The 15,588-nt window shown below is 39.5% G+C and overlaps 1 protein-coding gene across 3 annotated transcripts in view; it reads left to right on the forward strand.

Annotated features, from left to right (window-relative positions):
- The window catches only part of rin3 (Ras and Rab interactor 3), a 48,043-nt gene that overhangs the window by 26,229 nt on the left and 6,226 nt on the right, over positions 1-15,588 (forward strand). For 2 of the 3 annotated variants that reach the window (XM_088648852.1, XM_088648851.1), the window contains exons 5-10: positions 5,093-5,165; positions 6,451-6,542; positions 7,982-9,316; positions 11,602-11,637; positions 12,559-12,867; positions 14,999-15,130. In XM_088648852.1, coding sequence (XP_088504978.1) covers positions 5,093-5,165; positions 6,451-6,542; positions 7,982-9,316; positions 11,602-11,637; positions 12,559-12,867; positions 14,999-15,130 — 1,977 coding nt within the window. The remainder of the gene's footprint in view (positions 1-5,092; positions 5,166-6,450; positions 6,543-7,981; positions 9,317-11,601; positions 11,638-12,558; positions 12,868-14,998; positions 15,131-15,588) is intronic. The other variant, XM_088648853.1, reaches the window with a different exon arrangement.

Raw genomic sequence — 15,588 nt, forward strand, 5'->3', positions numbered from 1 at the left:
CCACTAGTTACCACCAGAGGGCCCCTGAGACAAGAAAACTAGCCATCTCGCTCTTCCCTGGCATCCATGTGAATATCTCTTGGCACTAACACCCTAATTCAGAGGGCTATATAAAAAGGCTAACAAGGTGTGCCACAACCAGGACAAGAGTCCTCAGCTCTGGTACACTCTTTTGCTACACCAGAGAAAGTAAATCTTTTACAGAGCTACTGTAGAACACTCGCCCTTAACTAGATAATAAAAAGCCTACAATGGAGTGATGTCACACCAGCGATCTATTTCCTTGAGAGATATTAGACATGAAGCCGGTGAAGAGCACAACCTAAAAATCCAAGCAATGTCAAATTTTGGTGCCCAACGTTGGGCTGCATTTGTTTTGAAGTCACAGTGGTAGACTGATTGAGTCTACTTGATATGAAATGGTCCAAACCCTCACTCCGTCTGTGACTGCTAAGTGGGAGGCTAATGACTTCTGTAACACCAAGTTCAACTCCGCAGGCACAGCCAGCCACATTCCAGGTGGCAGCCTCAGCACAGACTCGCTACCTACAGTAGCAGGTCACTGCTAAGTAAGATCTATGCTGCAAAATGAGAGGGAAAATCACAACAATGTGTCTGGAATCTGATCCCACAGCACAGGTCCAAGTCTAGCCTAGTCATGTTTTACAAAAAATGACTCCTGAAAATGACATGGAAGCATACCATACCTCAGAGTATTTAATAGGACCATCAAACACCTGCAGGGGAATCCAAGCCTTTGTTGGAGTATTGTAGCTCCGTTTCTCTGTGGCAAATTCCAAAAGACTTACTATAACCTGGACAGCACTGCCACCTCAGATTACAAGCATCTCAAAGAGGAGATTCTAGCATGTGAAAGAGTCACTGTATGGGTCCAGGCACAATGCTTTCAGGAGTGGTGTTATGATCCCCGCATCTCCACTTGCTCCCAAATGTTTGATCTCATTTACATAGATAGAAAGCGGTTGGAACTGCTCACATTAACCCTGAGCTGAACAGTAGAGCAAAGTACTTACAACACTTGCTCCCTGAAGCGCAACAAACTGTCATGCAAACTGACCTTTGGAGAGACACCTCTCTGCAGCCAACATCGCCAATAATCCAAAGGGTGCCTCTATTTTGTGTCAGGAACTGTGCAATGAAGGGAGAGCAGAGCAGAGCAGAGGAGAGCAGAGATGAGAAGCAGCCGAAGAGTCCAATTGAAATCAAGAATGTCAATTTTCTTTCTGGGTTAGACCCAAAAAGAATCTCAGTGACCAGAATGGCACGGATGAACATGAGGCAGATTAATTTCTCACTGAAGACATGAGAATGGACTGTAACATCGTCCACTCCTTCCTGAAGGACCAGCAAATGACGCTTGCAGATTGTCACCTACAGATTTTCCTCCAAAATGCTTCATTCCTGGAATCGATACTCCTGAATAGACACTCAACATAAACCCTAGTTGACTCAGGGAGTGCCCTATGTCTGGTGTCCCCAGAGGCGATGAAACCCACTCACGGAGGATCGCTGATGCCTTACCATTCACTGCATTCATGGGGGACAAAAGTGTGACCCTGCTGTCCTCCTGAATCTCTGCTTCTTGATCTGAGGACCCATTGCTCTGGGGCCACCATATCCCCTTATTCTCAGGAAAGAGTTTCCCTAATTCAAACAATTTGTCAGCTCACAAGTCAATAAAAACTACATCTCCTCAGGGAAACTGGAAACAGCTGTTTTTCCAGAAATAAAACCTAAAAAGGTCATCTGTGCGTTCAGTAAACACGGAGGAAAAGGGGTAGTGACACAGACACACACTAATATTGAAGGCTCTTCCTCTTCTTTTTCTCTGAGTAACTCTGGAATAAAGAAGGCTCCTTCATTTCTCACCAATTCCCATGACATCTGAGAATTGGGGTTTCTGATGGCTCGTTTCCTCCCTGTCTGTGTTCCTGTGTGTCTCATGGAGAGCAAGCTGGGGTATGCGAAAAGACAAATTCCTAATGCAAGAAATTGTATATGGCTAATAAAGTGATCTTATCTTATCTGTCAATTATACCTCACAATACCTGGAAGCCATACCCCACTGTAGGGCCATCAGAAGTATAATTAAGAGAGGGATAAAATTATTAACAAGAGTCAGACTGCCTAAAGAGATCTTTACTGACCAGGGAACTCCCTTTACCTCACGCCTCATGGAGGAGGTTGTAGGTCTTCTTAGACTCAAATTTTTAAGAACATCTGTATACAGTATCACTCCCAAACTGATGGCCTAGTAAAGAATTTCAACCAAACCCTGAAGCTCTATGCCAATGCTGCATTGGAGTGGCTTAAAAATAAGGTTAGTGTCCTTCTGTGGTTTTCCAGTGTTCAGATACAAAACTTGGAAACTTCTATCCAGAAGCGATATGGGAATTCCAACGATCTTGAGCAGATCTGCCAAGAAGAATTGACAACAATTATAAATTGGTATGCGAAGTTGTGCAACAAGTCATAGAGCAGAAATTGCTGTAGGTCCTTCTTCTAAATATCAAGTTCACAGGTCTGAATTCTTAGATTTAATCTATTGCCGTAATCATACTGTATACTTTAAGGTACTAAAGGAGTCATCAATATGTTCTGTATTTCACTATATTTTAATTTGCATATCCCATCCCATTCTGTGTACAGTGCCTTGCGAAAGTATTCGGCCCCCTTGAACTTTTCAACCTTTTGCCACATTTCAGGCTTCAAACATAAAGATATACATTTTTTATTTTATGCGAAGAATCACCAACAAGTGGGACACAATTGTGAAGTGGAACGAAATCTATTGGATTTTTGAAACATTTTTAACTAATAAAAAAATGAAAAGTGGGGCGTGCAAAATTATTCGGCCCCTTTACTTTCAGTGCAGCAAACTCACTCCAGAAGTTCAGCGAGGATCTCTGAATGATCCAATGTTGTCCTAAATGACTGATGGTGATAAATTGAATCCACCTGTGTGTAATCAAGTCTCTGTATAAATGCACCTGCTCTGTGATAGTCTCAAGGTTCTGTTGAAAGCGCAGAGAGCATCATGAAGACCAAGGAACACACCAGGCAGGTCCGTAATACTGTTGTGGAGAAGTTTAAAGCCGGATTTGGATACAAAAAGATTTCCCAAGCTTCAAACATCCCAAGGAGCACTGTGCAAGCGATCATCTTGAAATGGAAGGAGTATCAGACCACTGCAAATCTACCAAGACCTGGCCGTCCCTCTAAACTTTCAGCTCAGACAAGGAGAAGACTGATCAGAGATGCAGCCAAGAGGCCCATGATCACTCTGGATGAACTGCAGAGAACTACAGCTGAGGTGGGAGAGTCTGTCCATAGGACAACAATCAGTCTTACACTGCACAAATCTGGCCTTTATGGAAGAGTGGCAAGAAGAAAGCCATTTCTCAAAGATATCCATAAAAAGTCTAGTCTAAAGTTTGCCACAAGCCACCTGGGAGACACCCCAAACATGTGGAAGAAGGTGCTCTGGTCAGATGAAACCAAAATCGAACTTTTTGGCCACAATGCAAAACGATATGTTTGGCGTAAAAGCAACACAGCTCATCACCCTCAACACACCATCCCCACTGTCAAACATGGTGGTGGCAGCATCATGGTTTGGGCCTGCTTTTCTTCAGCAGGGACAGGGAAGATGGTTAAAATTGAGGGGAAGATGGATGCAGCCAAATACAGGACCATTCTGGATGAAAACCTGTTGGAGTCTGCAAAAGACCTGAAACTGGGACGGAGATTTATCTTCCAACAAGACAATGATCCCAAACATACAGCAAAATCTACAAAGGAATGGTTCACAAATAAACGTATCCAGGTGTTTGAATGGCCAAGTCAAAGTCCAGACCTGAATCCAATCGAGAATCTGTGGAAAGAGCTGAAAACTGCTGTTCACAAACGCTCTCCATCCAACCTCACTGAGCTCGAGCTGTTTTGCAAGGGAGAATGGGCAAGAATTTCAGTCTCTCGATGTGCAAAACTGATAGAGACATACCCCAAGCGACTTGCAGCTGTAATCGCAGCAAAAGGTGGCTCTACAAAGTATTAACGCAAGGGGGCCGAATAATTTTGCACGCCCCACTTTTCATTTTTTTATTAGTTAAAAAAGTTTCAAAAATCCAATAGATTTCGTTCCACTTCACAATTGTGTCCCACTTGTTGGTGATTCTTCACATAAAATAAAAAATGTATATCTTTATGTTTGAAGCCTGAAATGTGGCAAAAGGTTGAAAAGTTCAAGGGGGCCGAATACTTTCGCAAGGCACTGTAACTCTCTGACTCTGCCAAGGCTGTTGGTTGTAATGCCCACACTGTGACATTGCACACTGACGTGGCATCAGAATTAACTTCTGAGAATACATTTATCAGAGGATTAAGGAGGAAATGAGATTGGGGGGGTTAAGTAGTGTTATATGTAACTTCACCTCTGTCTGCCTTGAAGTTCTTCACGGGTTCCTTTTTACTGGAAAGTTAGCTGAGCGTAAACAATTATATAAAATAGAAGTGTAAAATAAAATCTATCATAAATTGAAGTTTTCATGCTGCACTATAAAAGTCTGATTTACCAAAACAGCACAATCAGAGAGACTTTCTCATGGTTTTGATATCTAAACAGTACTAGTCTGGCGAGTTCTACTCTCCTTTGCAAATCTCTAATTTGGGAGCCAGTGCTCTGTGCACTCTGGGGTTTGTTCCCAACCAACACTGAGATGGAAGGGAACGATTCATTTTCCCTTTCGATCTGCATCTGTGTTGACTCAAGTATGTTCTAAGACAGTCTTATAGCAGATTGTTGCAGTTAGATTCTTTGTGATAAAGAATTAAATTATAGTCTAGATAGGAACTACACTGTTGTAATGTTAAGCACCGCTGCTAACTCTCTGTAGGCCCCTGGGTTTGTTTCTGACCTTGAAAGCTTATTTGTGTGATGTTTACATGGGTTTTTAATGGATAAACCAGGCTCCTCCACACCTCAAAGAGAATAGGTTTGATTAACTGCTTTTGATTAGCTGCTTTCTTATTGTCTCTGCTCTAAACTTAAACCATCTCTCACTTTTTTCAGTGCTCTACCTTGAGGGCTCAGTGCTGGTCTTTGACGATATCTTCAAACTCATCGCTTTCTACTGTGTCAGCAGGTAAGAGCACCCGAATTGGATTGAGTTTCTGTTACCAACACCTTGGCTGGCTGTTTTCCTTCTTATTTCTTTGCACATCTCCATTATGTTCAGATCCCTGCATCACTCACTGAGTGATGTATAATCTTGTAGATGAGCCTTAAAATGTTCATGTTTCACAGATTATATTCATTTTTTAGTCATTCTGTTGAGAGCAAATAAAGTTCCCGGTGTTTACCTCTTACAGCCTGACCTACACATGTACAGTACATGACATCACTATTAGTAGTAGAATTCTGATGATTATTAACATCAACATGTCATTTAGCTAGTCTGCTTAAATTACTTTATGATATGAGCACCTCCTAAGGCACAGCAGACATTAAAATAATATACAATATATCTACATTTTTAACACTGCACTGTTCTCAGTCTGAAAAAATAAATTTATGTTCAATCTGCTCTGTCCTTTATTAGTTTTAAAAAGTCCTTTAAAAAGGGCACAGTTTTAGTCTGTATCAAAAGTCTTAGTAATGTGTCTGTTTCTGAAAACAGTGAGCTCCATGTCACCTTTTTCATTTCAGGCTTTAAATGTTTTACCATGATGACATTCAAACTACAGTTTCATTCATGTGTTCTTTGCAGCTCCTGAGTAGAGCTTCAAAACTCTGAGCATTTTTGTTCTATTACAAAAGTTAACAGAAATTGAAGTACAGGTGCTAATTTGCTGAGTGACTGATTGAATGCCCCGCTTCTTATTGGGGTTTCGATAGGTTTAATATACAGGTATTGCTGATTTTCACACTTACCAAGGTGATTAGATACAACACTATTCAGAATATCAGTTTATGGGACATTCAGTGCTGAGCTTTATCTTTAAATGCATCAAGTACACAATAGCTGGCTGCACACTTCCTATGTGTTGAGCTGTTTTCTGTTTGCCTGACATATTACTTTCTTTAAAGTTCATTATGTATTATGTGATAGCATTGCTCTCAATATTGCAACAGCTCAGTAAAATAAAAACAAGCAGGAACTATCAATTTTCAATTTGAATTGTTAAATGTTCTTGTCTATACTGACACCTGCTGGTTTATGTCAAAATCAAAGTTAGCTAGGAATCAGTGGAGGAAGGATTCCCACATTAAATTTGCAAGGTGTACAAACATTTGAAGCTCACACTGCAAAAAACATAAACCATGAGAACTGTAGGTACAGAACTTATATTATTGATATGCTTTTTTAGCACACTTAATACCCAAGTACTGTTACATCCTGTAATTTTTGGTTTTGTTCTTTTTTTAAGAGATGTGCTTCCTTTTACTTTAAAGTTGCCCCAGGTTATAATTGAGGCAACAAAGTATGAAGACATGGAGACAATTTCAAACCTGGGTTCAGGTGAGACTGATAGTATTTCTTTTTTTTTCGTGTCTTCACCAACTTGGAACAAGGTTCAGAGAGTTCAATAAACCCCATTCGCTTTTTAAAAAAATATGAAATCTTAGTCAGGTACTGTATGTACACTAAAACACAATGTCATGCTTCTACAGCTAAAATGTCTTTTGAGAGGGGGGATAGAAAAAGTCCATTGGTAATTGGCCCACCAGATTTGTAGGGGTGACGTAGAGTTACATTATTGTTTTTACCTTATGCCAGCAGCTATATCACCCTGCAACTCACAACTGGCAAGCCACTGGCAAATTTCCCATTGGCCTTTACTTACCATGGTCTCCCAATAATCCCCATCTTTGAACTGGCTTCATCACTCTGTTCTCCTCCTTACTAATAGCTGATGTGTGGTGAGCTTACGTGCGCACTATGGCTGCTGTTGTATCATCCAGGTGGAAGTTGTACATTGGTGGTGGTGGAGTCCCCATTACCTGTAAAGCACTTTGCGGGGACTGTCCAAAAAAGAACTATACAAGTGTGAAGAATGATTAAATATTACTACCTGTAAGGCTGTGTGGCTGGTCAGCTGAAGAGAGAGATGTAACAGCTGACCTGCCCCTAGAGGCCACTATACACTCCTAAAGGACAGTAAGAATTAATTAGGTCATTATTAGTTGATTGGTAAAGAGTTTAGGAATTCAAATTTTCATCAAGGGTGTGCACAGTGTTAGTACTGTTGGGTGTTGTTTCTTTGTTTTTGCTTGTTGTTATTGATGTGAAAAGGGCATCAAATAAAGTATCCTGGATTATTATTTGATTTTGTGTGTGTAGAGCATTGAGACCACCCATCTCAGGGTAGGACATCTCAGGCTATTTTACAGGGGTATTATAAAACACAGCGCTTATGAACAAGTCACTCAGTGTAATGCAGAGATCTCCAACCCTAGTCCTGGCCGTTTGTTTTTATTTTATGTAATGTGTTTAGAATCACTAAGACATTCTTAATTATGCAAGACATTTGTTGAGTTAAAAAGAGTTTGGTCCTTGGAGACTTAAGGTAATTAACTTTTTAACCCAAACCATATCTAACATAGGTAATTTAAATTCTTCCATCACGTTTGAATATTTTTTACAGTCTCTTCCACAGTCATTGTGTGCAATGCTGAATGATTCGGTGTCATATCAACTTGTGTAATATATTTCTGTAAAGAGAATTTGCGCCATCCTTTGTCTTTTTGTTTTGCTTATTAATAGTGACTGTCAAAATTAACCACTAACAGACACATCTACTACTATTACAAAACTAGTAGTATTGTAATTTTTCTGATATTGCATGGCTCGCTGTTAATTTGTGCAATATTTTCAATTGAAAAAGCATGAGCAATCCAAAGGAAGTAACTTCCTTTAAGACAGAATTTATTACTTTTTTTTCACCTTGGCTTTTGCAGATTTCTGGGGCTCTTCTATGAACCGGAGAACAGATACTGTGAGGGATCGAAGTTTGAACACCAGTGCCGGAGGTTTGAGAACAGGCCAGCATTTCCAGACCGATGCAAGTCACTGCTCATGTGAGATTGAGCTGTCAATAGGAAATGACAGGCTGTGGTATGTCAATCCTATTTTTATCGAAGAGTATTGCAACAGCCTGCCTTCAGCAGCTCCTCCCATAACCAGAAGCCAGAGTTTGAACACTCCAAACACAGTGCAGCCAAGGTACAAGAGACCTCCTCCCATCCCACCTCGGCCTCAAGCAACAGAGGAGTTCTTGGGTGGTACAAAGGAAGCAAAGGACAAAGTCAAGCCAAATGAGGAATCCAGCAGTAGCCTTGTCCTCTCAGCTCAGAAACCAGAATGTAGCGCAGAGCAATCCAAACTCCAGAAGCATGCTCGGATCCCTCCAGTGCCCCCCAGGAGGAGACTGTCTGAAAAGCTCTCTGAAGAGCCTCTGATAAAAGAAGAAGTGATATCCTCGGAGAAGAAAGATGTTGACTCAGTGCCTGTCGCTACACTGATTTGCATTGAAGATACCCAAATGGCGGAGGCTCAGTCAGAGAAAGCCCTGGTAGTAACAAAACCAGCACAGAATGATTCTAAAACTTCATCACTGGGAACTGTCAAACCCCCTGTGGCAGTGAAAAAGATGCCTCCAATTCCCCCTCCAAGGAAGAAGAGACCTTCTCAAGTAACACTTAATACTGAACTTGGAAAAGTAAATGAACTCACTCCAGAGGGTTCAAATTCATCAGCACCTAATGCCACAGCTGGGAATGAACCAGGATTTTCACCTCAGACCTCCAGCACGCCAAACACAGTACGAAAGTCTCTGAATTCTATGGACCTCAAAAGTCCTGATGTCTCTCTGTTCTCGCCTGAAGGAAACCCCACAATTCTTGACCATGACTCATATTCCACCAGCAGCACAGAGGAGGAGATGGAATCCCACAGTCAAAGCAATATAAAGCGGAACCCCACCATCATGTTAGACAAAGCCAAGCAGCGGTTGTCCATGGTCAACATCTCCCACATGTTCACAAGCTTTCTGAGTGCCGACAGAAAGCTACAGAAGAAGATAGTAGAGCTGGCTAGAGACAAGGACTCATACTTTGGGAACTTAGTGTCGGACTACAAAACCTTCACCCTGGAGACTATGAAGAAACACTCTTCTAGTACAGAAATGCTCCAGGAGATCCGCCAGATGATGACACAGCTCAAGAGCTACTTGATACAAAGTGCAGAGCTTCAGGGACTTGTGGAAACTGCTGTATACACAGATGAAAAACTAGGTAACACAATTTCTTCAAAATATTTATTGTTAGATAACACATTACCATTTTAATCACCTCTGAGATGACATGATGCTTGCAATCTTTTTTTTCCTATCTACTGTATTGACATTTCATTGAGGTTTATGTCAGGTGGTAGTGGAGGTCAGTAAACGATTCTCAGATGTACTTAATAAAAACAGTAGTTCTACTCAAACGGTAGTTCTTTCTGTTCCTGCCTTTTGAGAGCATTTCTTGCTGGTGGAGAATTAAATCACAATGTTTCCTTAAACATGCCCCTTTCTTGTTATACCATTGCTTGCGTATGTCCAGCAGTGACACAGCTCCAATCCTTTGTGTTACCAAATTTTGGAAACTGTGGAGTAATGTTTAGAGCTCCGGTCTAAGGGGGTGTGACACTCAAAGTCCAGTTGGTATACCGTATGTTCTAAATAGACTTGTCTGGTACTATCCTTTTGTAGTTGGAGTTGTAAAGCTCAGAGACCAATTATTCTGTCTGTAACAATCTCCTCCTGTCCTGTGTTTATGATTTTTTTCTCATTCTGTGTTTTTGATGGATTATGTATGTAACAGTTTAAAGATGACTATTTTCCCCATCATCCCAGGTTTCTTTCTTATTATCAGGTTATCAAAAAATGACATTTCAGGAGGGTGGATTCCAATAATCTTGAGCTATTTACTATCTATTATCTTGTGCCCTGGGCAATGGTTATATGATTGTGACTTGACAATAAACCAAATGGCATTACCTGGGCTTTTAAGAAAGCCTTTACCATTCTATTTTGCAACTATAAAAATTGAACTTAACTGTATATTCATGTTTTCTTGTGCCTTTAAAATCTGCAATATTGGATTGCTTTTTCCATGTTAAAATATGTTGATATGTGCACTATCCTTTTCAAGAAACTCTGCCAATCCAGTTCTAACATTCTGCAATAGCAGCTCCTCCATGAAGCATATTACTACGGGATTTGCAAACAGACAGTTGAAATGGGTCATGTTTAAAACCAAAGTACTTATCCACAGGTTGCAACTGCAACTATTAGAGCAGTATGTGAATGTGATCAAATGAATACTACTGTTAGATCATTCATGAAGACTGTGCACCTGTTGTTCTCAGTAGGAAGCAGAATAGAGGCAGTTGAAGGACAGGAGTTAATGTGGGTTTCCTCTGGGTAGTCCAGTTTCCTCCCACAGTCCAAACACATACATGGCATACATGTGAAAACTGGCCCTTGTGTGAGTACTGTATGTGCATGTTTGTGCAAGATGTACCCTTGACGGGATGCCAGTCCACCACAGGGCACACACAGACACAAACATGCACATACAGTACTCACACAAGGGCCAGTTTTCACATGTATGCCATGTCACTTTCATTGCCAGGATAGGGTCCAGTTCCCCCGCAACCCTGTATAGGATACAGTAGTTGGAAAATGGATGGACAGACATTACTCAGACATGCAGTGTGATATGATTATTGATCATATTAAAAATGCTTTGCAGACACATACCATAACATGATGTAAATCTTCCCTTTACCTGTTTTATTTTTATCTGTTTTTGAGTGTCATCAAAGAGGCAAGCATTTGCAGATTATGCTTTGAAATTATTTTAGCAAAAGAAGGTTTTGACAAATATTTTCTTATAAACATTTTGGTTTACAGTGCACAAGAAAATTCTTTGTTTCAGCTCTGCTACACAGAAAAAAAGCATGAGATGATACTTTACCTTCATATTTTCATGCGTTTAAAAATCAGTTACCCGACCTGTGTAATTTTATTCACCAGTGAGTATCCCCATATTCACTACCTCCCCCCCTTAGTACAATCATTGATAAATATGTATCACCATATTAAACTTTACATGAAAAAATCATCCATAGAGGCAGATGGTTATTAATAGTTTTAACGCATCCACTTGTTGATCATAGATTTTTAAGTTAAAATGTATCATTTTTAGCTGGTAGAATGCTAATTCCTTATAATACTGTAGGATATAGACATAAGTGCACATACAGTATATAAGTTCAAATAGGTAGCTGTGTTAGCATGCATAGGCTGCAAAGGAGCAGGAATTGGTTTATTCTATGCTGAAAGGAAAAGAGACAACATTTTGGCTGTGTTCCGAAGGCAAAGGAATAAACTTTTACCTCTCCTTTGCTACCATATATATAAAAAACTCAACTAAAGACTAATATATACAATTTGCCTCATAGTATTTAACATCATCCACTAATACAGGGGTTTTATTACATTTCTGACTAAGGGTCTCCTCTTTCTTAGGAACAGCTCTTAGCAAGGAGCCCCCAGTAAGAACAGGTAAGGGAGGTATAAATGAGAGGAGACCATTTTACCCTTTGGGTTAAGAAGTCCTTGTTCATGGCTTTAATGCAAAAGAAGGGTAAATAAACACAAACATAAAATATACAATTTACATATCCATAAATATCAATTTAATCAATTTCCCTACGGGATTAATAAAGTTTTATCTATCTAAATAATGTTTATATTATTTTTTATATAAAATGTGTTACTTACACATACACTATAAGACCTTGACTTTAAACCCTCCCTTTTACTTGGGAAGGTCTGTTATCAGAAGATGTATTTTGTTTTCTAGCATTTAATTTTTTTTTTCTGTGTACATTGTTCATTTTTTGCATAGTTCCGTTTTACGCATTTGAAGGTCTGTTAAAAGTAGCCCATGATTGAAGTGTGCAAAGTTCAGTGAGAGGAAGTGACATGGGTCACATTTTGGAGTTGCGCCAGAAAGGGGCATGTAGCAGCACTGACCAATTTACACACTGCACTTTGTAACAATGACATTAGAGACATCTTGTCAAAGATTAGTATGATGTTGTGTTTAATTTGTATGGGGATTATCCTTAAGGCTTCTGAAGAATTGAAGAATGGTAATCTGAAGAATAGTAGATAATTGATTCACTATTCTTTCTAAAGAAGTTCGCTGGTTTGACTGGTCAGTGTCTTTGAGGATTCTGTCATAGTCCTCTCTCTTCCAGAATAAAAATGTTCATCAGAGTAGGACCTTCCTTAAAGTCCCAGAATGCATGCGGTTGCTCTTATCCAGACAGATTCCTTAGCAGAAATATTGTTTTTATAACACGTCTACAGTGTTCACAGTGTTCACGTGACAGTACACGTCAAACTTGGCTACAGTATTCAAACTGATATGAACTGCTTAAGTCATCTTTTTTAATTCATTCCTGTTTGGATCTACAGAAGCCATTATAGAGGCAGCTCTGTGCAAGAGCGTTCTGAAACCAATAAGGGAAGCAATCTACAATGGGCTGAAGGACATCCATACCAAGGACTTATCTCTGAAAAGACTGAAAGACAACCAGCAAGTTGTGTTGAACACCACCACTACTGACATGGGGGTGACCACCAGCGTGCCTGAGACCCCTGTGATGGAGAAGATCCACCTCAAGTTTACAAACCTACACAAAGAATATTCCCCTGAAAAGAAGATCGCCATCCTGCTCAAGACCTGCAAGATCATCTACGACTCCATGTCAGTGGGCTGTCCAGGTGAGCAGAGCAGACTGACTTATTACACCTGATAGTTATTTTAATATACTGTATGTTTAACATAAGAATGTCCTTTCTTTCATCACACTACACCACATTTCATACATTCCTATTTCTTGCAAAGAATTTGAATTCATGTTTTTCTAGATTAAAATATTCCCAAATATTTTTTTTCTCTCTAAAATTTAGAATTGCTAGATATTTTTTGTTCTAAACACTGTGATGTTTTCAGGTGTTGCTGGGTTATGATCTCAGAGAAAATCTAACAAAGTACTTTGGCCTCAGTAAAAAAAAACCAGTAACCGAAAACACAACCAAACCCCCCCCCCCCCCCCCCTTTTTAGAAGCAATAATATAAGCAAACAGAATCCTTAAGATAAAAACCAAACTTCAATATTACTCATTTTGTCCTTTCTAGAGCCCAAAATGAGCAATCACCAAAAGCCAGCCTACTTTACTTCTCAGGTCTGCATGAAACAAGAGAACCAACTTTTCTTTGCCACATACTGTACTTTTAAAGCCAGCCAGAACCAAGCTAATCCCTCACAGCTGAGACTCTTTAGACAGGAAATGAGCAGGCCATTTCCCCAAGGCATCTTGGGACTTCTAGTTCCCCACCTCCCTGCTTAGAAGAAAATACACATTTTTAAAGAGGGTCAAAGAGTGTAGAGGCTTCTCAAAACACTAAGTCCAAACTAAACTCCCTCTATGACTCTGCCCGACATCATGTCACAAAAACCCATTTAGAATAATCCATTATACTGTATTTCTCATGTCCGAGTCTGCCCTGTGACCTGCATGAATGAAATACCTTTGAACCATTTTACTTTTAACAAGTCATGGGCAACACAGATTCATACCTGAAGAACTCTAATATTTGTGTAAAGATATTACCAATTTTCTCAATCCAAGATAAAAAATATTCTTAAAATTATGTGAAGGGTTTGGTTTTTCTTCAGAAATTCATCAGAAACGCATTAAGTTTGCATAGAGACAGAAGTTGTGGAGAAAATTAAACACTGAAGATACTCCACAATAGTTTGTTGAACATCTTTTTTGCTGAAAGTAGACAACAAAAAATATATAAATGCATGCAATGCACATGCACAACTTTATTTGTTTGCAAGAGATTCCATTTGGTATTTCTTGGGAGTAATATATGTATTTATGTCTAAATGTAACTTTAAAGCATAGTAATATTTTTTTACTTTTGCTTTCAATACTTTATCAGACCAGAGAGTAATAACTTTGCAAAAGTTAAGGATAATTTTATGCTGGGTCTGATAATCTTGTGTGCACAGTTTGAATGATAGCATGCACCTACTGTATCTGTGGCAGATCTGCAGTCTTACAGCATCACATTTAGCTCTTATCAACTTCTCTTCTTCTTACTTCTCTACAGCATACTTCTCTTTTTGTCCCATTGATCAAAAATAATAGTAGCTTAGATCATTTCTCTTTCTCCTCAGGGCCAAGGGTCTTGGTTGTTTATCAGCAGCGGTCTATGAATGACACTTCTAAAACTGCATTTCTAAAAACAGTATAGATTTAGCTAGAAACAATGTAGAGCTCTACTGTTCCAAACTTGGCTGAAGCCGAGAAAAGGCTTCCTGCTTTTCCAAATCTGGCCTCATTGACTTGGCTTCCTTTTCTGTGCTGGTAATACAGTTTTATTTTTCACGTGGATGCTTGAAAAGTGCTTCTGTGCTGTACTTTGTTCTAAAATGTTACAAAGTCCACAGTAGATGTGCTTTAAGAGAGCGCCTGTTATTCAGGGATGAAAATGTTTGTTTTGATGTGATTCTGGAATTACCTGGTATTGGATAGGTAACAAGATCATCCCCACTCTAGTCACTTTGCACATATTACTTTAAAGAGTTGCATTGCAAGTGCATTGATATTGCCTGTAGTGTACATTATACAGTAGGTCTAGATCTTTTTAAAGGTATTGAAGTTGTCATTTCTGACATTTATTTGGACACAGTAAAATATCAAAATTGTTTTGTTGGTTTAAAAATGTCAGATATAGGTGTATAGGTACTTTTGTGTGCAAAATTATGGCACCCCGGAGTGTAAATAAGACAGGAATTCAGGAGTGCTGAGATTCTGCAATTTATTATCTTTTATTCAGGGAAGCACCATGGTGCAGATGACTTCCTCCCAGTGTTGATGTATGTGTTAGTGAGGAGCAATATAAGTGCGATGCTGCTTGATGTGGAGTACATGATGGAGCTCATGGACCCTGCTTTGCAACTTGGAGAAGGTAGAACACATGGATAACTGCTTTTTTTAAAGAAATGGACATTCTCAGTGTGTTATTGTCATTCAGTTCTCTGTTCTTACAATGTCCTGGAAAAATAAATCTTCCCAGTCCCTGTTAGTGAGAAGTAGCTGTTAATGAGAAGTAGCTCATTAACATAAACTGATTGAGTGCTGCCACCACCAGTAGAGATGGGACTGATAGAATCATGTGCTGCATTGCGTTTGCTCCAAATCTTTATACTTAGGCTTAACACTTACTTTACACTTTATATTTAGGCCAGAAACTTTCATTTTGCCTAGTCAGACAACAAATCCTATTGCTACATTGGCAGTACTGTATTAAAAGCTTAAGTGCTTTGTTACAAACTCCATGCAGAATTAGGTTTTAGGAATTAGGTTAGCGAAGAGGGTTAAGACTTATGCATTCATCATATTTTACTTTTCATTTTTCTTTGCAGT

Source organism: Lepisosteus platostomus, chromosome 10 (genome assembly GCF_059453375.1).
Source record: "Lepisosteus platostomus isolate fLepPlt1 chromosome 10, fLepPlt1.hap1, whole genome shotgun sequence".
NCBI lineage: Eukaryota > Metazoa > Chordata > Actinopteri > Semionotiformes > Lepisosteidae > Lepisosteus > Lepisosteus platostomus.